At 41.1% G+C, this 24,238-nt stretch overlaps 1 protein-coding gene across 4 annotated transcripts in view; it reads left to right on the forward strand.

The window, feature by feature from the left end:
* The first annotated feature begins 7,040 nt into the window (after positions 1-7,040).
* ECHDC1 (ethylmalonyl-CoA decarboxylase 1) overlaps positions 7,041-24,238 on the forward strand; it is a 41,552-nt gene continuing 24,354 nt past the window's right edge. The window contains exons 1-4 of one of the 4 annotated variants that reach the window (XM_068677503.1): positions 7,041-7,192; positions 13,278-13,499; positions 19,554-19,696; positions 23,250-23,302. In XM_068677503.1, the coding sequence (XP_068533604.1) occupies positions 13,280-13,499; positions 19,554-19,696; positions 23,250-23,302 (416 nt within the window). In that variant the 5' untranslated portion in view covers positions 7,041-7,192; positions 13,278-13,279. Of the gene's footprint in view, positions 7,193-8,624; positions 8,650-13,277; positions 13,500-16,480; positions 16,554-19,553; positions 19,697-23,249; positions 23,303-24,238 lie in introns of those variants that run through there. The other 3 variants (XM_068677504.1, XM_068677505.1, XM_068677506.1) reach the window with 3 other exon arrangements.

Here is a 24,238-nt window from a genome sequence, read left to right on the forward strand (position 1 = left end):
CCAATGCAAGCAGGGGCAACCCTGCTGCAATGACACAGATCACATTAATTTAAGCTCAGGCTGACTCCAGCCTGCTAGTTAGCACAGGTTCCCCTAATTACCACTGGTAATCAAGTGATTTGGCTCCCCTGCTAGTTTAAGCCAGCTGGCACTGTGCACCTACCTACACTGACTTTTGTAAAATATAGATGGACTGCACTGCTAGTGAAAACATAGCACAAATTACAAGGTAACTCAAAGATACTCATGTGCCTGTGTTATTCAGGTTCAGTGATATTTTGGGCTTAAATTATCTACTTCCAAAAAGTCAATTAATGGAGATTTCATATGCTGTTTGTCCAGCTGTTTTCTGTCAACACACGGAGATGGGTCAGTGCAGGAAGAACAGGAGTCATGAAAGATATGTTTTGCCTCCAGATCTCTCTGCCTTTGACTCTAGCTTTGAGTTATGCCACAAGAGCAGTAAATTTTAACATTATAAAAAGGGTGATGAGTTAAATTGTTACAAGTGTGCAGGATTATGCTTTCATTGGAGGAAAAACGCAGGTGCTGATTGTCTTTGAAGGTTCTAAGAACAGCAGATACGTAAGATTTTTCTTTTGAAAAAAAAAAAAATACACCCCCTCCCAAAAAGCAAAACAACAACAAAAGACACTAATGTGTAGGTATGAATTTATTCCTAAATTAACTTATTCAGAGACTTGATCACAGCCAGAATTAGTTCTTTAACACTATTTTGAAAATCTTCATGGGTAACCATGAAATCTCTGAAGTCAGTCAAAAACTTCTTTTTATCAGTTTCCTCATCTACCACTGCAGTATTCTTAAATGCGTTGTGTTTCCATTCATTGTGGCCTATTACCAGGCAAACCCTAAGCTGGTCAGCATCTCGGTGTAAGGCCTAGCAGCCCCAGTGGGGATGGGGTCATAGGAGCAGGCAGGCTGCTCAGCCTCAGGCCAGCTGAGAGCCTCCTTATTTATCTTTTGAAATATCTCAGCTGCAGAAGCGATACGCTTACATAACGTGCCCTTCAGACAAATAAAAACACCTCTGCTTTTAAAGAGAAGTACTCTGCAGCTCCCGCTGCTGCCTAATTCTCACTGCTACAATTTGCTCTTTATCTATAAAATGTGAAGTATAAAAATATGGTAAGCAAACAGAACGATGGCCAGGCAAGAAGGATGAAAACCAATGAAAAAGCAAATGAAAGTAGGGAACAATGCTGCCTTAAAGCAACATCCAATTCTGTTCATTTAGCAGCAACCCCAGCATTGCATCCATCATGTTTTTCCTCCGGAGTGGGAAGATTTTGGGAGAAGCAAGTGCTTGCCTTAGCTCTTGCTGCTACCTGAGATAAAGCTACGAGATCTGGCCACTATGTGGATAAAGCCTTCATCACAAATGAGATTATTTATCATTGTTATGCATCTCCAGCCATGTGCCTCAATGTAGTTCATGCAAATGCCATGGCACTGTTGCAAAAGACAAAAATCTTTCACCAGCTCACTCCGTGGTTGCTGGTGGATGGACCTGAGGCATAGGCATGAAACTGCCAACACCTACTGTAATTTCATGCTGCAGCTACAGATAAATTCTGCAAGTGCTCTGTGGAAATCTTTAATGCACTGCAAGGAGAGAGAGCACGAGGTTTGGCAGGCAGGATGGGCCTGATTCAGCAAAGTGCTTGTGTGTCACTGACATCGACTGGACTACTCAGGGTCTTAATTGCCTTGCTGAACCTGGGCCAGAGAGGAAAAAATGTGAAATGGTTAAGATCCGTGACTCTTTGGCCTGGGAAATTTGGACCTTTTATCGATATGATGATTCTCCCTAATGATTCAGGGTGGTTTAGAAAAGCTTCAGAGGAAGCCTCACTTTCTGGCCCTGATTTAGCAAACATTTTGGTGCCTGTGTAACATTGTTATGCAGATAGTGCTATTTGCTTGTGAACAGAAAGACGTATGTTAAATGCCACAATGGGCTGTTTTGCAGGTTAGAGCTGTGTTTTAGTATCTACAGAGTTTTAGCATTCCTACTGAAGTTATACAACTGCTAGAGACATCTGGAGCTAACATTGAAATATTTTCTATCACAATCTGTGTACATGTGAATATTCTTGTGCCAGAATATCTATTTTATACTCTCTTTAAAAGAAAGTACAATAAATTCAGTGTTACATTTTCTCTTATTTTTTTTCTTTAAATAGTAAATAAGCCCCATCAAATAAAAGTTAACAATTCCAATATCAATGCTAAAATAATGTTTTGTTTTGTTTGGTTTTTTTTTTTTTCCTCACTGGTTAGTGAGAACCCATAAAGGATGGCTGCTTTTGTCCTAATTAATGGCCCATTTTCAGGAGAGGCTTTTAATTAACAGCTGACATTTAAGCAGCACTACAATGTGCTGTGCAATTATCACCTGGCCTACTTCTATGCAATTCAAAGACTCTTGGAGAAAAAGGTACAATGCCTTTTTTTTTTTTTTTAATATGAAATTTTATAGAACACTGGCAAGAGGCAACTGAGAAAGAGGGAAGAAATAGAGGTGGATCTTCAGAGGGATTTAGGCTGAGCTTTTCCAGTACAATTAACCTGATGCAGTGACTAGCTGCCCCTCAGAGATGCTCACATGGCTCTCAGCTTTTTCTTGGGGCACGTATTTTCTAACCTGTTCCTTCTCCTCAAATTGGCAATACCCTGTCCACCATGGGAGCCAGGTATAAAAACACGACATTTGATAGCTCAGCGCTGCTAACACAGGACAGCCTTCTGCCTGAGGTTTCCTCCTACTTCTTTCCCCTATTTCTGTGTTCCTGAGGGTCACCTGGTAGCAAGCCAGTCTGGTTCAGTTCATTGGCCCTGGGAACAAACCAAACACTAGATGTTGTGCTAAAACAGTTTTCTGCCCGTTGGGTGAGCTCAGCTGGCTCACTGTGCAGTCACCCTCATTCCCAGGAAGGAAGAGAAAGAAGCATGGGACCACCATCCCTCTGTGGGGGTGAGCTGCTAATTCAAGATGTACTGTAAATTAAGCAGTATTGGGAAATAAGCTCTTGTGTAGGAAGGTAAACCCCACACAAGCTTATTTTTGTATAGTATACGCTTCATGCCAGCAAATTAATGTCCAACAAATGACGGTGCTGGTAACAGTGAAAGGTGGGACCACACAGCAGGGGCTTGCTTGCCCTTTGGCAGCAGCCACACCAGGCCTGTTCTTCTAGCGCTGAGCCATAACCAGACAGAGGTCTTTGGAGAACAAGAACTTGCTTCATCGTGCTTGTTCAAACTGCTCTATACTGCATGTAATAACTTACAGTAGGTATTAATGTTTAAATACATCAATATTTGCTGGGTCACCGAGAGACTGAGCAAACATCAAGCTGTGGCCACGCTGCACCTCTTTCCTTTTCTCTGGCCTAATGAATATTTAATTATGCTACAGCAAGTGAAATAGCTTTTGGCACGAAGGCCTGGGCTGGTCTCCCTTAGCTTCCCTAGAACATGCCAGAGTGGTGATCAGAGAAACAAGCTCATTTTCTGGGGCAGAAGAGGGCACTCAGCCCTGCTGGGTGATGGTTCCCATGCCACTGTACAACAGGCGGGTGCTTCCTTGCAGATGCTTCCTCACCTCTTCTTCCAGCTGTGTCTTGGTGGAGCCAGGTCAGCCCACAGGATGGTGACCCTTAAATGGCATGGGTTGACAATGTTGAATCAACACACCATGGTGGGATGGGTATGGAGCTACCCAGAAAGAGCTGAGCCCTTTGTAGACATGCTCAGTGATGGAATCTGAGGTGGGAAGCAGCCCTGGTCTTGAGTGCTGATTGCTTTGGTTCATGAGAAGGACAGGCTGACACACAAGTGACTGATAAGGTTACAGTCCTGAGGTATGCACAGTGGCTGTGCTGTTCCCAGCCAGCCCCAGCCCAACGAAATCAAACCAAATTTAACTTGGCATGTGGGGCTGTGTATAGAAAGCTGCAGCAGCTCAGGGGTATTTCAAGTATTTGCAGTGAGGACAGGAGAGACAACTGGGGTGCTAGTCTTGTTAGCCAGTCTGATATGAATTGTCTCTTCCCATGAAGTGAGGCTGTCAAGCACCAATGGGACTTGAGAGCCTCCAGAGTTAGACAGCTGCTTGGGGAGGAGAAACAGAGCATCATGATTTTGAGATTTAAATTTGAGAAAGGTTTTAGAAATAGAATGCAGGTACCGAGTCATTTTTGTGGATCTAGTCTCTGGAGTATATGTTAGATCATTGGCCTGTTATTTTTCCAAACAGAGTGGATGACATTTTCATCCTGAAAATTACAGTTAAGGGACTCGTTATGAATTGACCATGGGGTTGTGTGTCAGTTAGTATCTAATAATTCCTAAGATGTAAGCCCCAATCTGTCATTGGTTTGTTCAGTGACTCTGAAAGGAGTTTGTAAAAATAGTACCATGGAGCTTTGTATATATTGGAATTCAATATTTCAGTCTGGCAGCCTTGGATCTGAGAGCGGGGCTTTGTTCTTTTAGCCAGTACACAGCCATCAGCTGTAATGAAGTTGCTTTGGGGTCAGTGATAGGAAACAGGAACATACTCAATAATTCAAGTGATGACCTGGCTCTCCTATGGCAGTACTGGCTTAGCATTACAAGGAGAAAGTGTTATTGAAATCAGTGGGATTGTTTGCATAAATAAGAACAAGAAGCTATTTACAGGATTGTGTGCCTCTCTCTCTCTTATTGTACATTAAAGCATGCAGGAACTAGTGTCACTGTCCTGCTGGTGGAATTTTCAACACATAAGTAATCAGAGGAGGGTACAATTAGTCTGTTTTCCTCCATTCCTCACTCTGTAGTCTAAATATATCCTTTTCCAATCATCGTGTTATACATGAAACAACACAATGACAAGTGAGACAAACTATGAAACTTAAGGTCAGGTTTGTGCTACTTTCTCTGAGCGCTGCTAGGTGGCAATATGTTCCCTGGAAAACCACGAGCTTCCAACCACCACCACTCTCCTCTGCTTAGGACAGTTAGGACAATGCCTGGACATTGCTTCAACAGAAGAGGATACGGCATTGGAGCAGGACATGCTGAAAGCTTCTTCACTAGTGCAGATTTCTGACTTGGGACTGAGGTTTTACAGTAATAAATACATGACTGAATCCTGCTGGAAAAATCTCTCCTCTGCAAACAAGAGAAAAAAGTCTTTACACTGAAATAAGAGGCAAGCTCACCTCTTGTAATATTTCTATGAATGCTGGGAATGTCATAATAAGGAAAATGAAACTGTCTGTTCTATGAAGATATTGCCATCTGAGACCAGAATATTTCATATTCTTACAGGATCTCTTAACAATAGAAAATTAGAAATATCTGTTCAGAGTGCAAAGATTCTGTTTTTCCAAATGTATGATTAATTGAAATCCTTTGCATGTTCAATCATAATATTTAATCAACTAGACCAACTTTATGCCATTTGTATTGACAGTTACGTTGAAAAACAGTTTTAATAAAGGTGGAGAAGTATTTCCAAGCATATTTTTTTATTCAGGCTACAAATACTTTAAAGTGAGTCATCTTACATATGTATATTAACAAAGACATAGCAATAAAGAGCAGCAGGCATTTGCATATTGCTTTGAATACACAAAGCAGCTGTGTATTCAAAGTGATCTGCATTGAAACGAGCATTTATTTTCCTCAGTCTAGTTCCTGGTGGGGCAGCACACGTCCTTCCAGGAGGTAAAACAAACGGCCAGGGGAAAGACAGGACAGGTAGGGCTGTAACAGTGTCATTTCATGCCAGCTTTAAGTTTACATTGAATCTCCAGGATGAATTACTTTCCATGCAGGGACAGCTTGCAGAGTGCTGGTGCCAGTGAGCGGTACCTGATGCTGGGGAGGCAGTGGCCAGGAGCTCTCCTTTTGGTAGCTGCTCACACCTAGAACAACACAAACCAGACACGTGTTAGCACAGAGTGGGCATTCCTCCTTATGATGGCAGCACAGGGCCTGTGGCAATAAGCTGCATGGGTGTGGAGGGCAGGCCTGGTGTGGGCAGGGGCCGTGGCCGCAGGGGTTGGGACAGCCAAATATACTGACTGAAGTTAAGCCTGGCTGCAGGCAGGGCTCTGGGGGCAGAGGCACGTGTTGTGGTGCAAGGTGTCATCCTGGATGGATGGGGACAGGGACACATTAACTTCTTGAATCATAGAATCGTTAAGGTTGGAAAAGACCTTCAAGACCATCTGGTCCAACCAGCCACCTACCACCAACATTACCCACTAAACCATGTCTCTAAGCACCAGGTCCAACCTTTCCTTGAACATCCCCAGGGACAGTGACTCCTCCACCTCCCTGGGCAACCTGTCCCAGTGCCTGACTGCTCTTTCTGAGAAGAAATGTCTCCTCATTTCCATGCTGAACCTCTCCTGGCACAACTTGAGGCCATTCCCTCCGGTCCTATCAGTACTTACCTGTGAAAAGAGGCTGACCCCCAGCTCCCCACAGCTTCCTTTCAGGTACCTGTAGAGAGCAGTAAGGTCTCCCCTGTGCCTCCTTTTCTCCAGACTGAACAACCCCAGTTCCCTCAGCCGCTCCTCACAGGACTTGTGCTCCAGGCCCTTCTCCAGCTTCATAGCCCTTCTCTGGGTAAGATTCCAGGGCCTCAGTGCCCTTCTTGTAGCGAGGGGCCCAAAGCTGAACACAGCACTCGAGGTGCAGCCTCACCAGAGCAGAGTACAGGGGGACGATCACCTACTGCTCCTGCTGGCTGCTCTATTCCTGATACAAGCCAGGATGCCGTTGGCCTTCTTGGCCACCTGGGCACACTGCTGGCTCATGTCCAGGGGAGCATCCACCAACACCCCCAGATCCTTTTCCTCTGCCCAGCTTTCCAGCCCCTCTGCCCCAAGCCTGTAGCGCTGCACGGTGCTGTTGTGCCAGCACTTAGCCATGCTGATCCTCATCCCAGTGGCCTCTGCCTGCCACACCGGCTTGGGCCGGAACTCAGGGTTTTTGGCTGAAAACCCAGCTTCCAGCTGTGCACACTACTACTGGAGGAGCCACAACCCCGCTGCCCTGGCAGCAGCGGTCCCCGACAGCGCGGTGGTGGTTCCTGGTGGGGCCGCTTTCTCCGCAGCACCGCCCTGCCGGGGGAAGGGGCACAGCTGGAGCCGGGCCGGGCTGCGGGCAGGTTGGTGCCTGCCTCCCCCGGGGGACGGGGACGGGGACAGGGACGGGGACAGGGACGGGGCTGAGCGGGGCTGCGGCGGCGCCTTAGGGGGGCGCAGGGGCTCGGGGCGGCGGCGGGCAGCAGGGGGCCGGGTGCCCGTGTCGGGGTGGAGAGCTGCAGCGCGCTCCCGCATAGCGGGCGGCAGGGAGGCTCTGCTGGGGAAGGCGCTTCAGCCCCGGGAGCCTGCTTTGCTCGCCACGCAGGATGGCTGCTGTCTAAAATGTGTGTGTGTGTCCTGCCACGGAGCCGCCCCGCCGTCCTGGTAGTGCCCCGTGTGACTGCAGGGGGCTGGGGGGTGACACCGCTGCTGGTTTTTGGCTACAAAACTTGGTGTCATTTTCAAGGCGTATCGGGAAAGTATCACAAGAGGTGACGGCCAGGATGAATTCACTGATTTGCTTTTTATGGGTCAGGATTTGGTGACTGGGAGGCAAGCAGTGAGCTGGTTGGGGTCATTTGCGATCCTGTGGGGTGGCGCGTCTGCTCCCCGTAAAGGTGTCCAAAACACACCTAGCGGACAGTGAGCTTTGCATGAACTTAAAATGAGTTTTTTTTTTTTCTCGCTGATACACAAACAGACCTCTTTAGACCAATGTATTAGCAATGAGGTGTCTGTGTGCTTTCTGCAGAAGATAACAGGTTCTTGCTCTCACCCTCTGCTGTGAAACGCGGTTCCTGTGCTCATTGTGGGACCAGAACCAAATGTTATTGGGTAGTGTTGTGTGTATTTATGGAAAGGCTTCTTTTGTCAGCTGTTTTACGTCCTTGAAGGTCGTTATTTTTCACTGGATTTGGGTAACTTTCTGTGTGATTTGTTTACTAAATCTTAAAAATAATTGAAGCATGATTAAAAGGGAAAATAATTGGTTAGGAACAGAGAGAGACGATTTAAATCTAAAACTTAGCACGCAGGGACTAAGCAGAGAACAAATGGTTTAGAAACCACACACCATCCCAAAAAGTGATCTGTTCAGAAACAAAGAAAAAACAAGGAAAAAAAGAGGTAGAAGCTGAAAAGAGAAAAAAAACATAAAAGCAACTGTAAAAGAAAAGAGGTATAAAGGGTAAACCATATTAAAACTAAAAATCACCGACAATTTTTTGTAACTTGAAATGTTAAAAATCTTTTTCCAAAACTTATTTCATGGTGCGTGGTTTGAAGCATCTTAAGTTAGTTTATTTGGATGTCTCACATCTTGTTCTCTCAGTTCTGGACAGGTAAACATCGTTTCTAATGCTGAAAAGTGGAAATTGGGAAGCCCAAACTGCTTGTTCTCTGAATATATTATAATGGTTAAAAAAAGTCCTTTCTAATTCTAGGTACTTCTAAAGTCTGATTTTAGAGGAATTGCAAAGCTCTTTAAGGATCTTCACACTGAACTGCAGAGATTATTGATCCTGCCTAATTTGGCTATGATGTAGGTACCAGTAATGATGTACTAAAAGTTTGAACAAGCTTCAGCAGGTTTGAGAGCAAGTTTTGTGCCTCTGATCCCTCGGCCTGCATAAGATCTGCTCACTGCTTTCTTCCAGCTGAAGTAAAGCCAGGCAGAGAGGTGTCTGCCCTCAGGTTGCCTCGGCTGGTAGTTGTTGGAATGGGAAGAACCTGCCAGGTAAGGTGTTTAAGTTCGCCTGGCCATGCATCACTGAAGGAAACAGGACTGATGCATAAGCAGATGAGATAGGTAGATGGAGGGCTCTGTAACCTTCAGGTGAGGGGTGCTGACAAGCAGCTGGCATCAGCGGCCTGCTCAGCCAGTGCTGGGGTGATACCTCCTGCCTTCACCTTTCTTGTGTTGGAAGCCAGGGTCTGGGGACTCCTCTTCACTATGAGGCCCACGCCCTTGTCTTGGTTTCTCATCCAGGCTGTCCTTTGCAGTTTCTGAATTCCATCCCCACCTCCAACACTAGAATTTCCTTTTTTTTCTTTTCCTCCAACACTCACCAGCCTGCTGTCCCAGGTTTCAGTCAGCTGGTGTTAACGATTATCACTCACTTTCAACCTACCTATTTTGTACAGATGGACTATTTTCATGCTTTGGTTTTGTTTCCCCTTCGCTCTGCTCTTTTGTCTGCTTTGATGCCATTGAGGCAGTTGTGCTGGTCCTCAGCATTGGCTCGCTACTTGCCTTCCATTTGGTAGTCAGTCACCCTCACAGAGGGAACCCAGTGCAGCACCCATCAGTCACCCTCACTGTTCCCTAGCACAGATAGATGCCTTTGACAGTGACTGGTAACACGCATGCATGGTTAAGCTGTGAGTCATCTCATGATCATCATCAGTTTACATTTTCTACCCCATTCTCCACACCCTGCCTTCACACTTCTGTGCTTGTCACTGAAATTACAGCTGCTGGAGGTCAGTGTCAGGTCAAGTTCCCCAGTGTTTCTTGATCTGTCAGCTGCCTTTAACACATTTGGCAGTATCTTATATTTTTCTTTCTAATTGTTCTTTTGTTATGCAATTTGAATATTTTCTTCTCCCTGATATTTTTATTTTATAAATTCTGTCCTTTTTTTTTTTTTTTTTTTCCTGCTGCACTTTTTTTTTTTTTTTTTTTCCTGCTGCACTTTATCTCAGGATACATTTATCCAAAACCAGAAACTCAGCTGATGTCTCTTTGCAGGTGATGCACAGGTCTATGTCTTCACTTCACACCTATCACTTCCTGACCCAAAAGAAAGAACATCTTTATTTCTCTGATATATCATGGCCAGTCATTGTAAGCTGCTTGGTGATAGCATGTCCCTGCATCCTTTCTCGTTCTTTTCTTCTTCCCTGATTTGTGTCAGTAATTCAGACATTATCTTGGAGTTGGAGTTTTCCCTGCTTGCGTATTTTAACTTGTAGATTATTTCTGTGTAGCTGCTCTGTAGCGCAGATTTTCTTGTTTGAGCATGCAGCTCAAATGTCTGCCTGAGTTCCCGGCACCCAGTTCTCTGGTTTAGCTTAGTTTTGACCATCCAGGAGGTTTCTGTGTGTATCCTTTAACCATTGCTCTGGCCAGTCATCTTTATGCTCTCTGGCAATTGCAGCTGGCAATACTGACTAAGGTTGATGTTTGATACAGTGTGTTTTAAAAGAAAAATTAGGGTTGCAACAGAACAGTGGGTTTTGGCAAGGACAGGTATGCTTGGTTGAGAGTTGGGGCGTAGTTTTCCCAAGGAATCTGCCTACTAGAGATGGAATATCGATGCTGATATTTTCTCTGTTTTATTTTTATATTAATTTGAGTACTGAATTCTAACTAGGCCGTTACCAAAAGTGTTCAGAAGGCCTCTGATATATATACATACACAGAAAATGTGTAACTGTCTACATTTACATGTGTATATATGGCACCTTCACATTGTGTATCATGCCTTTGATACAGAGCTGTTGACTTCCAACATGTGTTCATGTTAACCCATGATCTTCTAGCCCATGTGGAAGTGTATTAAAAAAAATCAATTGAGTACCGTATGGGATTTAAACTGTTGCTTTATGTAAGAGGTACAAAACCTGGGTACTGATGTAACTAAAGATTGTGGAATGTACAGCTCTTGATATCCATACTATTTGCTTATCTGTTCCTTGCTACCAGCAATACATTAGCAGTTTTCAAAATTCAAAAGATGCAAATTGTCCATATTGTTCATTATTCCTATGCTGTCAGAAATCTGGTCATTATAAAAGCCATGCATAAATTCTGTGCGCTACCAATGTTAATGGGTATAGCATGTCAAACTAAGATTTCATTTCTTTAACGTATCTAAATAGACAATTATTTTATGTTAAGCTGAAAATTTTAGTACAATATCTCTTGGCTTGTCCTACAGCATTGTGCCGGTTACAGCAACAGCTATCTCTTGCATTCCTTTCACTTGCAGTACAAAAACTCAGTCTCAGTCATGCTGTGGGTTGCTCCATACTTACTGAAATTTTGAGTGCTGTTTGTCAGAGATCAGCAAAAATTCCTTTAGTCTGAGAGCAGTGAAGCTTAAACCTCATGCTTTTCAGTGGTTAGCTTTCTCTAACTGAGCTGTTAAAAATAATCCTGTATTTATTAAAAAAGTAGTAGGTACTGACCGGCACTGTAAGAGATGGATTTTAAAAAGTAATTCAATGATAATACCTTGCATGAGTCATTAATCATGAGTCACGATCAGCAGGCAATGATGTCCAATTTGTTTTCTAATCCAGCACTTGCTGATGCTCTTTATTGCCATAGTGATAATATTAAAGAGCTGTTAATGCATATAACCATGCAGTTAAAAATGACAGACTCTTTTTTTGGTGGAATGAAATTTCCATATCTTAAAGCTGTTTCGCTCCGTACATTTTTTGACAAGTAAAATCTAGGAAGTATAAAAATGATCAAACAAATAAAATTTGTTTAGGGTTAGGTTAAGAACAGACTTTTTTTTTTTACTTTTTTTTTTTTTTTTTTTGTATCAAGCCAATCACTGTGGTTTCCTAGAGAATTAAGTGTCATCTTTCTTCTTATGAGGATTGGGGAGGTTTTGTATTCATTAAAAATGGGAAACTAATTGCTCTGTGTTGAATCAAGCATAGTGCAAGCTGCGTTTTGCAGCAAGAGCCTACACCTATCCATGCTTTTAGCGTTTGTTCTCTCCTGGCCAAAAATTAGTAGCTGGGTGGGAGGTTTTATTGCATGAATGTATGTTGGGGAATAAAGATTTAGAGCAACAGCTTGCTTTCAGTGCTTTGTGTGGATTGCCGTAAGTCAAAGTTGAGTGAATTAAATAAATTTGACACTTTATTCCCTTATGTTCTTTTATTTATTTATTTAGTGTTCTGGCACCTTGCTGTACTAGATGACATGAGAAAATGGAAGATGTTTTCTCTTCTGAGAGCCTGAATATCAGAAGAAGAATTTGGCTAAGAAATTGCCTTTGGAAATATGTTTCCACTGTTTAAAAAAAAAAAAAAAAAAGCAATTTTAAAAGCTTTGAAGGATGATAGCTGAGATGATATTTGAATGTTCATAGATACAGAGCAGTAGGTTGATATTAAATATGAGCTAACTGATCTTGTTTTCAATCAGATTTTAACTTTATTAAATTTTAATTAAAAAAGATAACAAGGAAGTCATTATAAAATATTATTATTTATGTTCTGGTGCACATGGTTACTTTGTAGAGTGGAAATAGTGGTATGTATGGAAAGAGTGGAATGAGCCGTGGGTGTTCTGGTACACAGAAGTAGACTACCAATATTATGAAGCTTTGTAGAAAGCAAGGGCAATACTCCATTTACGTGTATAATACTGCTCTACACTTTTCCTCCTTTGGGATATTGCATAGCTTCTGGTGCCCTGTGTCTGAGTGAGGTCAATTCCAAGTGGAACAACAGATACTGGAATGACTGAGAAAACATATGGGTGGCTTCTAGGGGCTAGGCAATCTAACCAGTTTTAAGATGGGATGTAATAAATAGGTTAATGGAATTAGATGATAGGGAATTGACCTGAAGGTGTGAAAGATCTTTGGTTCCTAATTTTTTGAGTTCTTCAGTATTTCTCCCAGGAACGTATTATTGTAATAGTTGCTTACAGAAAAACAGGAAGTCCTCTTCCTGAAAGCTAGAGGTTTCAGTAGGATTTCTTCTCCAACACAGATGTGGGTTTTTTGTGCATGTTTTGTTTGTTTGTTTTGGAGGGGAAGAGGGTTGGAAGATTAGTACAGAATACGCTGGTCTAATGGAATATGCAAGTATTTTACTGCATTTCTTGAGCCTCTTCCGTGTTCTGTACCTAAATACTTTGGGGTAATTTTTACAAGAAAAGGTTTTAAAAGATGGTAATTTCTGTCTTAACTGCTAAAATCACTGCATAAAACTCAAGCTGTTAACTTTGTGGGAGTAGTTTCAAACTAAGAATTTTGTGAATACAGTCTGTAATGACCAAATTTTTGTAGACTTCTGCCATGCCATCCTCTTCATATTAGTTTCTGCTGTCCTGCTTCTCTTTCTTTCAGAAAGAAAACTGAGCTGGATCAGCTGGATCTCAAAGCAAAATTTCCTTTTTTTTTTCTTTTTTTCCAGAAATGGCAGTTTCTCTATGCAAAAAAATATTTCAGACTGCAAAGAAGAGGATAATACAGCAGAGAAGGGTATCACTGTATAATGTTGCTCATGGCTATGAGGAAGAATTGATAAAGAAGAAACTTAAGCAGTTTGCTGGTGGATCCATCAACCTTTCCAAAGAAGATAATGGCATTGGAATACTTACTGTGAACAACCCGCAGCTAATGAATGCCTTCACAGGTATTAATTAATTAACAGAGATGAGAATCTGGTTTTTGTGTTTGTTTTTGATCCCCCCCACCCCCCTTCAGTTAGTTCTTCTAGGGTTTTGCATAAACAAAGTGAAAAGCTGTGCCTTACCATTCCTTAACTAAAAGAAATACTGGATTTTTAACCAGAGGTGTAGTAAAATTCCCTCTTCTTCATGGTACTTTTGCCCTAAACATCATAGATGCAAGAAGTTCCTAATGACATAAAGAATGTCTTGCAGAACGTACCTCTCCTCTTTATTTTTTTTTTTAATGAGGACCATTCTGCTACTGTGCTTTTTCTTATTTCTCCTTTTATTTTGCCTCTACTGCTCTGGAACTATATGGTATTTTTATGGGGATGGGAAAATATGATCTTTGTTTTGTAGATGGTGTAGAAAGGGCCAGTTTATTATGTTGTTCTTTACCTCAAATCTTCCCTCTAACTTAAGCTTCTGCAATTTGGTATTTTCTAGTTTCCCAGACTGACTTCCATTTCTTCTTCGCTTGTCTCGTACCTTAAATACTGATGTTTGTGAAAGACCTGATGAGTTGGGTATTCTCAGGTGTTGCAGATGAGGAATCTTCTTAAGTATTGTCCACTGTAAAAGCGTATAGTTATCAAAACCAAGTGCTATATTTTACTAGTCTTGAACAATGAGAAGCTTTTGATCTCCAAGATATGTATATTTGCTCTCTCTCTTTAACTGTCTAGCAATATTCCAATTTATTCAATTCTCTTCAGACATAAGTGGCACACGTTCAGGGTCTACATGTGCCTGAACTTGAGTTGTTTGCAAGCCCGTAAGAATGCCTTTATCTCTTAATATTCTGAAATGGATGCATTTGTCATCTTGTTGATTTCTTTTTTGCTGTTCTCTTTTCCTGCCCAGTTCTCACTGTTCCTTTGCTGTCAGCAAATAAGTTTGCAACACACTAGCAAAGCACAGAGCTGTTTACATGGAGAATGTCCACAAATGATTGTTAGCTGAAAGGAAGAAAACCTAACAGAACAACAGAATTTGTGGTAATTCACCCAGATGTCTCTGCAGTTGCTCTTTTGTTTCTTCTTAAAAGCTCATGTGTAAAATCATTGCGTAACATGAGAAGTTTAGTTAAAAGACGTTAGCATGGAGATTGTCTTTCTGAATACTTCCCTGTCAGCATACATGTTATTATACAATCATAATTACACTGCTGTTTGCTCTTTTTCTACAGTTTTTTTTTTTTTTTTTTTTTTTTTTTGACTTAAAATAGAGCTGTTGAAACTACAGTTTATGGGCTGGGTGTTCATAGCTTTTTTGTTGTTTTGTTTGGAAGAATCATGAGAAGTGAGCAATAAAAGAGGAAGGACAGATAAAGCCCAGCCTGCTATGGGGATCAGATGTAATGGAAGTCAAGTTGCTGAAACCAAACCTAGAGCAGAGCAGGCCGAGGGGAGGCCTCATGGCGCACGAGGGGAGCGGAGGGGCAGGCGCTGAGCTCTGCTCTCTGGGGCAGTGACTGCACCTGAGGGAACGGCATGGAGCTGAGACAGGGGAGGGTCAGGCTGGGGGTTAGGGAAAGGTTCTGCACCCAGAGGGTGGTCGGGCACTGGGACAGGCTTCCCAGGGCAGTGGTCACAGCCTCAGGCCTGTTGGAGTTCAAGCAACATTTGGACAATGCTCCCAGACACATGGTCTGATTTTTGGGTGGTCCTGTGTGGAGCCAGGAGTTGGACGCAGTGATCCTTGTGGGTCCCTTCCAACTCAGGATATTCTGTGATTTTATGATTCTAAACTTTGAACTTACAGCCGTGTTCCTTGTTTTCTGGGTGCTTGAAGGGAGGGTCTCAGAACTGATTTCCAGAAGTGCTGAGCAGTCACAACTGCTGTTTAGGCCACTGTTAGCTGTGCTTTGACTATACTGAGTGCTGTACAACGTTATTGTGCTGAAATTATATCAGACCTCTCAAATTGGACACTCAAAATTAGCAGGTATTTTCTCTCTGGCTTAGCTGGTGGTCTGTAATGTTATAAGACTGCTGTGAAAATAAATTATTAGTGAATGTGAATGACTTCAATGTTCTAGTAGCAAACAGAAGCTACAAAAAACTAAGAGGAAATTAATAGTTGTGTCTCTGTTGCAGACCCTGATTAGCATACAGCAAATGATCCACAGGACCAGACAGTTCTGTTTTATAGGAGTGTGTAGAGCCCTCTAGAGAGCAGTACCCCATTTCGCTAGGTAATAGCCACAGAAATTTGCTCTGGAAAATCTTACAGTGGCAGTTTAGGAGATAACTGCTTTTTTCGACTGTGCACCTCTGCTAGAGATTTTTTTGTTGTTGCAGCAAGGAGAGTAGAAGCAGAGTCATGTTGGCCCCTTGGCCAAAACAAGTGATGGTATGGTACGTTAATTTACAATGCTCTTCACTTCAGTTTAACATCATTGTCTGTAATCCATAGGTGCTGAGGAACTAGCAAGCACTTGATCTTTTTCCATTTGCTGTGTATTGAGTAATACCCTTCAGGGGAAGTGTGGAAAGGAATAGGATGTACAGCCCTCAAATTGCTTCAGCAAGACCTGGTTAACTTCATTTGCCAGAGCCTGTGAAATACCCTACCTCAAAGAAATTCTGTTAATGTTGTGTCTCAGAGCTTCTCAAGAGTGGCAGATATGAATTTATATGTACATATATGCTTCCTTTAGAAAGCTGCAAAACATCATTAAACTGCTGAGAGAAATTCCATTTGCCAGGCATTTACTTTGCACAGCAGCTTTTTATCTCAGAGGAATTATGTTTGTTCAAAGCTTGAGCAACTCATGGAACTGAAAGCAGAACAAAATCGTTGGCAAATTGCTAATGGGCAATGTGGAAGTTGTTATGCCTTTTTTCTCTTCTTAATTGGAATCTGATAGCCACCTGTTTGAAATGGTCTCTTTGGAAACAAATGCTAATAACGTCAGTTTAAGCCTGGTGGAACCAATTTCAGCAACCTAACCTCTTGCTGAACTAAAGTTGAACTTTATTTAAAAGAGGAGGCCAGCCTGCAAGAACTCGAAGGTAATGACGATAAACTTATTTTCTAGAATTATAATATAGAATCTAGAATAATTTCTTGTTATTTCTAAATAAAAAGCTATTTATTCTTAGTTAACAATTAAGATACAAACATGAAATATTGCAAGTACCTTCAGTGTTGTGAGGAGGATGAACTTACTGGTATCATATGTTGAAGGACCAAGACTGGCAGAACGAGGATTTGCTTTACTGTTGTGTCCTCATCATTGTATCAGACATCCTGTGATGTGTCTGTTGGTGAAATAATAATTCAGTGTTGTCAGTGTACACCGTAATGGAGGGAATCCTCTGCCAGGGAGAGGGGGCAGGTGCTCACCTCCTTTTCTTGTTCCACCCGCTATTGTATGCGGCTGGCTCATACAGTCCCATTTTATAAGCTCAGTTTTTTGGTTACCTAGATTTTTGGTTCATAATACTCTCTGGAAAGACTCTTCACTACCTCACTGCTTTCATTATTAAAAGCACCACAAACAGTGGTTGTGCTATGTCTTGGCTCTGGCAAAGCTTTGATGCCAGTCCAAATAACTTTCATGTAAGAAACTTGAGAAATACACAAAAAGCAAAATCTGTGGTGTTGAAGCACACCTATTTAAAGAACTGTTTGCAGGAAAGACATTGAATATGCTGTCAGGCTGGGAAAGCATTTAAAGTGAAGACCAGTGGAAGCCTCTGCTAGCCTAGTTCTGCTCAGTATTTTCATTTGTATCTTGGGTGATGAATAGAAAGTGAACTGCTGAAATTATCAGATGACCCAGGATTGGAAGAACTTGCAAGAAGGTTATTTGGAGCAGGGGAGTGGAATTCAAAGTGAAGTTGTTTAAGTGCTACAAAGAGCTCAAGATCAAAAAGGTGAAATTCAGTGAAAACAGATGTAATCTGCAACACACAAATAGCCTGAGCAAATTAGAAAAGCAAATGGAAAGGAACTGGTAAAAGTGCAGTTCTGGTATATAGTATGCCATTTAAACAAAAAAAAAAAATTGTTCTGGTATATAATATTTAATGTCCATTTACTTCTTGCTTTCCTCAGGAACATGGTCTCAGCTATTTCAGTGGCTGAGACCAAACCAAGGTGAAGGTCCTTTGTAAAGCATTCATTCTTGACCTGGTGCTGTGATGCATACTTCATGAGGAACTGCAAGGAAAACAAGTAGGAAGAAAAAAATCTCAGGATGTTAGGATGGCTGCTAACAGGCAGTTTTAGGCCAGGAAATGTTCATTGTACATTCAGTGAAATGTGTGTACAGGTGTAGGGTCAAAAAAATAAGAGACTTGGAAAAAAATGAAAGGTTGCTTGAGATATTAATCTAAAGGTCATTTACATCTGAAGAAGGTAGGTCTGTCCATGTACATCCTCATCTAAGAAGGGTAGAGCTTAAAGCATCATCATCCTGTAGTTATGCTGCATTTTAAAATTACTTTGTATAAATATTTTTCTCTTAAGAACATATGAGAGTCCTTCAGAGAGGAAGAGCTTTAAGTTAATGTGGGTATGCTCAGTTGGTGTGGAAGATAGGACAAGGAGTAATGGCTTCAAACCCATTTTTTTGGGGGGTGGATTTAGATGAAATATAAGGAAGAAATTCTTCACTCAGAGGGTGGTGAGGCACTGGCATAAGGTTACCCAGAGAAGCTTCAAGAAGTGTTTTGACAAGCTCTCAGATACATGGTCTGATTTTTTATATGTATATATATATAGATATATAAAATTTTTTTTGGGGTGGCCCTCCGGGGACCCAGGAGTTGGATTAAATGATCCTTGTGAGTCTCTTCCAATTTGGATATTCTATAATGTGAAGTAGATTGAAAACAGAGATCTGTAAATGGATGAGAAAATGTTTCTTGCTAAGGAGTGAATACTTTTGGATGTCAGATGTTAATTCACACCTCAGTGTTATGCAATAAAAGATGAAAAGAATCACGGGCATGGGCTGTTGCAGTAATTGTTCGAATTCCATATATAGTTGATGAAGAAAGGTAAGTGTGGTCAGAGGTCTCTGGAAGTAAAGCCTGCCAATGTGAGTTCAGGCAGTTGCTTTGGGCAGTACATAAAACGAGTTTTCACTGAACAAACTAGATTCTACTCTCAGCAACTCATGATGAAATGTCTGAAGTGTCCAAACCTCTCAATTCCACATTTTAAATGTGAGCTTTACATAGCTGTCTCACAGCACTGATAATTTTCTTCCCTTCATCCTTTTTTCCAGTTTCTTTAGAGCAGAAATAAAGTAACCCAAAAAAGTCTGTTGTGTAACTCCGGGGATTAGCACAGTTATAACTGTCTGTAGTATGAGAAAGCTCTTAAGTGAACATATGAGAATATCTGAAGTAAAAAGATGGTACTATTTAATCCATACATTTGAAGCCTAGGACGTACTTTGTAAAGACAGCTTTTCTAGACAGTTACCAGGGAGGGAATAGAAGATGTTTCAGAGAAATTTCCTTTTTTGTTGTTCTTTTGAAAAAGTTATTTTACTTCGATTTTTAAATCTATTTTCTTTTGGATGGATGCTTCTAAATGCCATTGGCCTTCAACACTGTTTGCTCTGCAGCCTTTTCTTTTTCTTTTTTTTTTTTTTTTTAAATATATTTATGTTTGAATACGCAGAGTGAAATGGCAGTGACATGAAAATGACTAGGTGGACTGATTTGGATAGACAGAAGAAGTTAATGTGTCCTGAATTTATGCAATTATAAACAAGAATAAATCAGGTAGAGTTTATGCTTATGCCACTTGAATTTTTTGTTTTGTTTTGGTGAGTGTAATGCAAGCTGCAGAATACTCATCAGAATTTCAGGAAGTACATATTTGGATTAAAAACATGTCCGTGCTGGGCGGGGGTTTAAGGTGATTCTTTCCCTTGTGTTTTTAAGCCTATCACATCTTAATGATAACTTGATTTTGGGAGTGAAGAATGTAGTGTAAAACATGCTGCTCATAGTCATTTTGTTCTAAGTGTTGCTTCTCGTCTCTCATAACAGGCACTATGATGCTAGAGCTCCAGGAGAAGGTAGCTGAACTGGAAAACTGGAAGGATGGCAAAGGCCTTATCATCTGTGGTGCAGGAAATACTTTTTGTTCAGGATCTGATTTGAATACTGTCAAAGCAATACCCAACAGCCAGGCAAGTAGTGATACAAAGTTTTGGGAGAAAAATGAGCTTTTTGATATTCAGAGATCCCTATCAGACAGAGGTTATGTGTTTATGCTGCAATTTTACATGCAAAGCACAGGATGGAGCTTTTCATGGTTTAAAAAATGCTGGCAACCACTTTAAGCCATGGCTTAAGTGTCACTGTAATTGATTCATAACTCTGAATTCCTACATGACTTATTCTTTTTAGCCTTCTCTTTTAAAAATCTCATTTTGGTTTCTCAGAACAGTATATGGTGCATTTACACATAAAATAACCCGTGCTTCAGTAGTTTGACCTTTAAAAGCAAAGACAAGTAATCACTTCTTATATATTCTCAAGTCAAAAACAAACTTAAGCAGCGTGGCTGCTATTACAAGGAGGTTTCAATTTTGTCAACACTGTGTCTGGACCTGAATAAAATGGAAGAACAAATGTAACTCTTGTCCAGTTGAGCTTTGGCAATGATCTTTTAGTCCAGTTAGAGGAGTCATCTGTAATTTGGGGGTTGAAGACCTTTTAGTAATGACAGAAATCACTTCTATTTTATTCAACCATTTGGCTGGATGGACATGGTATTTGTCATAATCTGCAGTAAGGTCTGCCTTTCCGCCTGGTGCAGGAAAGGCAAAATAATGGCCAAGAACATTGAAGGATTTTTGTGCCTTTGAGTGGCTTCTCCTCTTCTTCCTCCTTCTCCTCTTCCTCTCATGTTCAGCTGTTCCTAACCCTGAAACGAACCCAGATCCCCTGCCTGTTCTTTATTGGTGAGCACTAATGTTAGGGTGACCAAATCACGGCAGGCAAATTAATAGTGGTATTGTTAAAGAAAAATGTTTTCTTTCTGCCCTTGTAAACCTGGTTCCCAAGAACAATAACCTCATTCTGGAGTGAAACTTGAAAAGCTGGCTATCTGAAAAGCAGGAGAGGTTCTTGAAAGAACAGCTAAGAAGAAGGAGGCATGAAGGAGGTTTTCACTTTCTTTGTTCTCTGTCTAGAAGCCTTACAACAGAGGTTCCTAACGAGTAAGCAGCAGAGGACTTCTGAGCAGATGGAAATGATTTGTGAAGATGGACTAAATCCTGGCCTGCCTCAGAAACAGTGTGGCCAGCAGGGCTAGGGAAGTGGTTGTCCCCTTGGCACTGATAAGACCACACCTCAAATGCTGAGTTCAGTTTTGAGCGCCTCAGTACAGGAGGATATTGAGTTGCTTGAGTGTGCTCAGAGAAGAGCAACGAAGCTGGTGAAGGGACTAGAAAACAAGACCTGCAAGGAGTGGCTGAGGGAATTGCAGTTGTTTGGTGTGGAGAAGAGAAAGCTTGAGGGAAACCTCATCTCTCACTAGAGCTACCTGAAAGGAGGTTGCATTGAGGGTGGTGTTTGTCTCTTTTCTCAGGTGACAAGTGATACGACAAGAGGAAAAGGTCTCAAGTTGTACCAGGGGAGGTTTAGGTTGGACATTAGGAAGAATTCCTTGATAGACAGGTTGATTAGGTGTTGGAACGGGTTGCCCAGGGGAGCGATGGAGTTCGCAGTCTCTGGAGGTATTTAAGAGACGAGTGGACATGGAACCAAGGAACATGGTTTAGTGATGGGACTCAGTAGGTCTGGGTGATGGTTGAACTTGGTGATCTTGAAGGTCTTTTCAAACCTAGATGATTCTGTGATTCTGTTTTTCTGTGACTGTAAGTTCTTGCAGCAAAAAGAACCAGCGGTACAGTTTCCTTTTCTACTTTATGAAAGTGACTTTCTTTTTCCTTGTATCTCCCAGCTGCACCCCAAGCTATTAATCCTTTTTTTGTCTTTGCATGTAGTGCATGCAATATTTTACCTGCCTTTCTTCTAACTAGTTTTCTTCTGACTCTGAGGACCATATTAGAGCTGAAAATGTGATTATTCCACTAGACTCCAGTGAACATCTCTCTTATTCAGATAAAAAATACTCTGACTAGTAGCCTGATTTTTCTTATCAGGAAGACTTGAAGGGTATGTTGTCCAGGACTCAAGTAACTCCATCTCTTTTGCTTTACACCTTTTTTATAAGCCCCCTTTAAGTACTGAAAAGCTGCAATAAAGTCACCCCAGAGCCTTCTCTGTAGGCTGAACAGCCCCAGCTCTCTCAGCCTTTCTTCATAGGAGAGGTGCTCCAGCCCCCTGATCAACGCTGTAGCCCTCTGGACCCATTCTGACAGATCAACATCCTTCTTGTGCTGGGGGACCCAGACCTACACTCCAAGAAGGGCCTCACAAGGGCATGGCAGAGAGGGATAATTGCCTCCCTCAGCCTGCTGGCTGCTCCTCATGCTGCTGTCATGGCATCTTCTGTCTGCCAGAAATCTGTCCCTGAATACCATAATTCTGGTTGGCTGTGGGCAGAGTAGGTCTTGGGAGTACATGAATAAATTAACAGTAAATTGGCTGAAATTGTCCTATTCCTGTTGCAAGCCCCTATTCCAGGAGGTACTGAAGATTTACTGCATCTTTTCTTTCCCAGAGGTATGAGTCAGAAACTTTTAATTAAGGCAGATTCTTTAACGTGAAAACCCCTGTAAAACTGTTCATTAGAAATCAGTAAATACCGATACAGATATGTTGTTTCTTTTTCTTCCTGCCATTTTTTTGGAAGACAAGACGGAATTGTTACCTACTTGATTATTTTCACTATACCCAAGCATTATTTTTCTTAATTTTGATTAAATGTCACATGTGCAGTTCATTTAACATACATATACAGCCATGGTCATATTGTATCATTTGGCTTAGTCATGTGTGTCTGTTCCTGGTCAACACTAGATGCCTTGAGAAGAATGTAAGAACAGGGAAGGCAGAGAGAAAATGATTTTAATTCAGTATATTTTTTTAGTCTCCAGCAATTTATGGTATGAAGGTGTTACCTTGTACTTAGTAACCTTTTGCAGATTTTTCTGTTGTGAGATTATGTAGTTGTTCTTGAATTCATGTAGTCCTTTAAAGGTTGCAGTAATCTGCTGTAAAGTGTTCTGTTGTGTATGTTGTAGGAAGAGATACTTGTTCTGAACCTGGCAGCAGCTGATTTTATTTAAAGCCTTTGTTCTTGTACTGGAAGAGAAGGGAACAATTATTCCCTAGTCACTACTGTTTGCAAGCTGATGGTACTTTTTTTTTCCTTTCTGTGTCTGAAATGCTTTTGATCCAAATGATTAAAATAAAAAGCTGGTAAATTTTCACTTCTGTAAAGTTGTGTGGATTTAGAACAGTATGGAGTTCGCAGCCATCCATGGTCCTATACAAATGTTTAAAGCTCATCTTTACGGGTGTTTATCTGGGAGGAATGAGAACAGGAGATTTAGAGGAAAGGATGTAAAACTTTACATCACAGCAAGTTGGTATTGAAATTATTTTTATAGTGGCTTAATTATAACTGCAATTTTAATAAATGATTGAGGGTGTTTGTTGTTTTTTTAACTCAATCTATACTAGATTTTCTATTTGTGCTTAGTGGGGTTGGACTGGATTATGGACAAGATTAACCAATTAACATTTTTGAATTTTCATTCTTTATAGGATGGGATGAATATGTGCATGTTTATGCAAAACACCTTAACCAGACTTATGAGGTAATATATTTTCTTTACCTTTCTTTATGAAGTAATTATAATAATTGAAATATGTTTTGGCTAACTCTTTAATCAGATGTTTTAAATATTAAATTTTGAATCCCAGACCGTGTATTTGCATATGTTAATCATGTAAGTATTTGTGGATTTTAATTTAGGCCTTGACATTTTGCAACTATTATTAGACTTTCCAGAGATTGGAACAGAAAAATACCTATAGGTTTCTATGTGGAGAGATGGGAGATAACTATAGTTAAGGAAGCATAGGCCTTTAATGTTTCTGAAGCTGACTTCTGTAACTCAGTAGAAATTGCTTGCTCTTAACAAACAAGCAGGGCCAGCTTATGCAGCCCACACAGGTAACATTTATTTAATATATTTATTTAATCTTCCCACTTCATAAGAGGAATGTATTCAGTTCTACCATCTGGTACTCCTGATTTCTTTTTCCTTTCTTTTAGATTCAGCTTCCTTTAAGAAATCACATTTCTATTACACGCATGTATGGTAGGTTCCATTTTTTGACTGCTCAGGGCTTTGTTAAGATAAATATTTTGTGTTTTCAAATAGTATATATGATAAAATGTTATGAGCTAACAGTATTCTGCAAAACTGCCCAGGAAATTGGAGACTTATTCTTAGTAGTACTGTATTGGAATGAATCCTCAGGATCTGAATTAGAATCCATTTGTATAATTTGGCCTTGGTATAATCAAAAGTGATGTGGCAAAACAAAGAGGAAGAAGATGTATGAAGATTAAAATCTCACCTCAGGTATCTTGACTTAAAGTATATTGCACTGTATTGCGGTTGTGGTTCAGGTGGAGCACTAAATCGCTCTTTGGCAAGATCTATCTTAGTTGGATCCATCTCCCTCAGAGGGAGCTGAGGCAAACTGTGATCATGAAGGAGGTGCCTCAAACAGATGAGATGAGT

The sequence above is a fragment of the Anas acuta genome, chromosome 3 (assembly GCF_963932015.1).
Source record: "Anas acuta chromosome 3, bAnaAcu1.1, whole genome shotgun sequence".
Classification (NCBI taxonomy): Eukaryota; Metazoa; Chordata; class Aves; order Anseriformes; family Anatidae; genus Anas; species Anas acuta.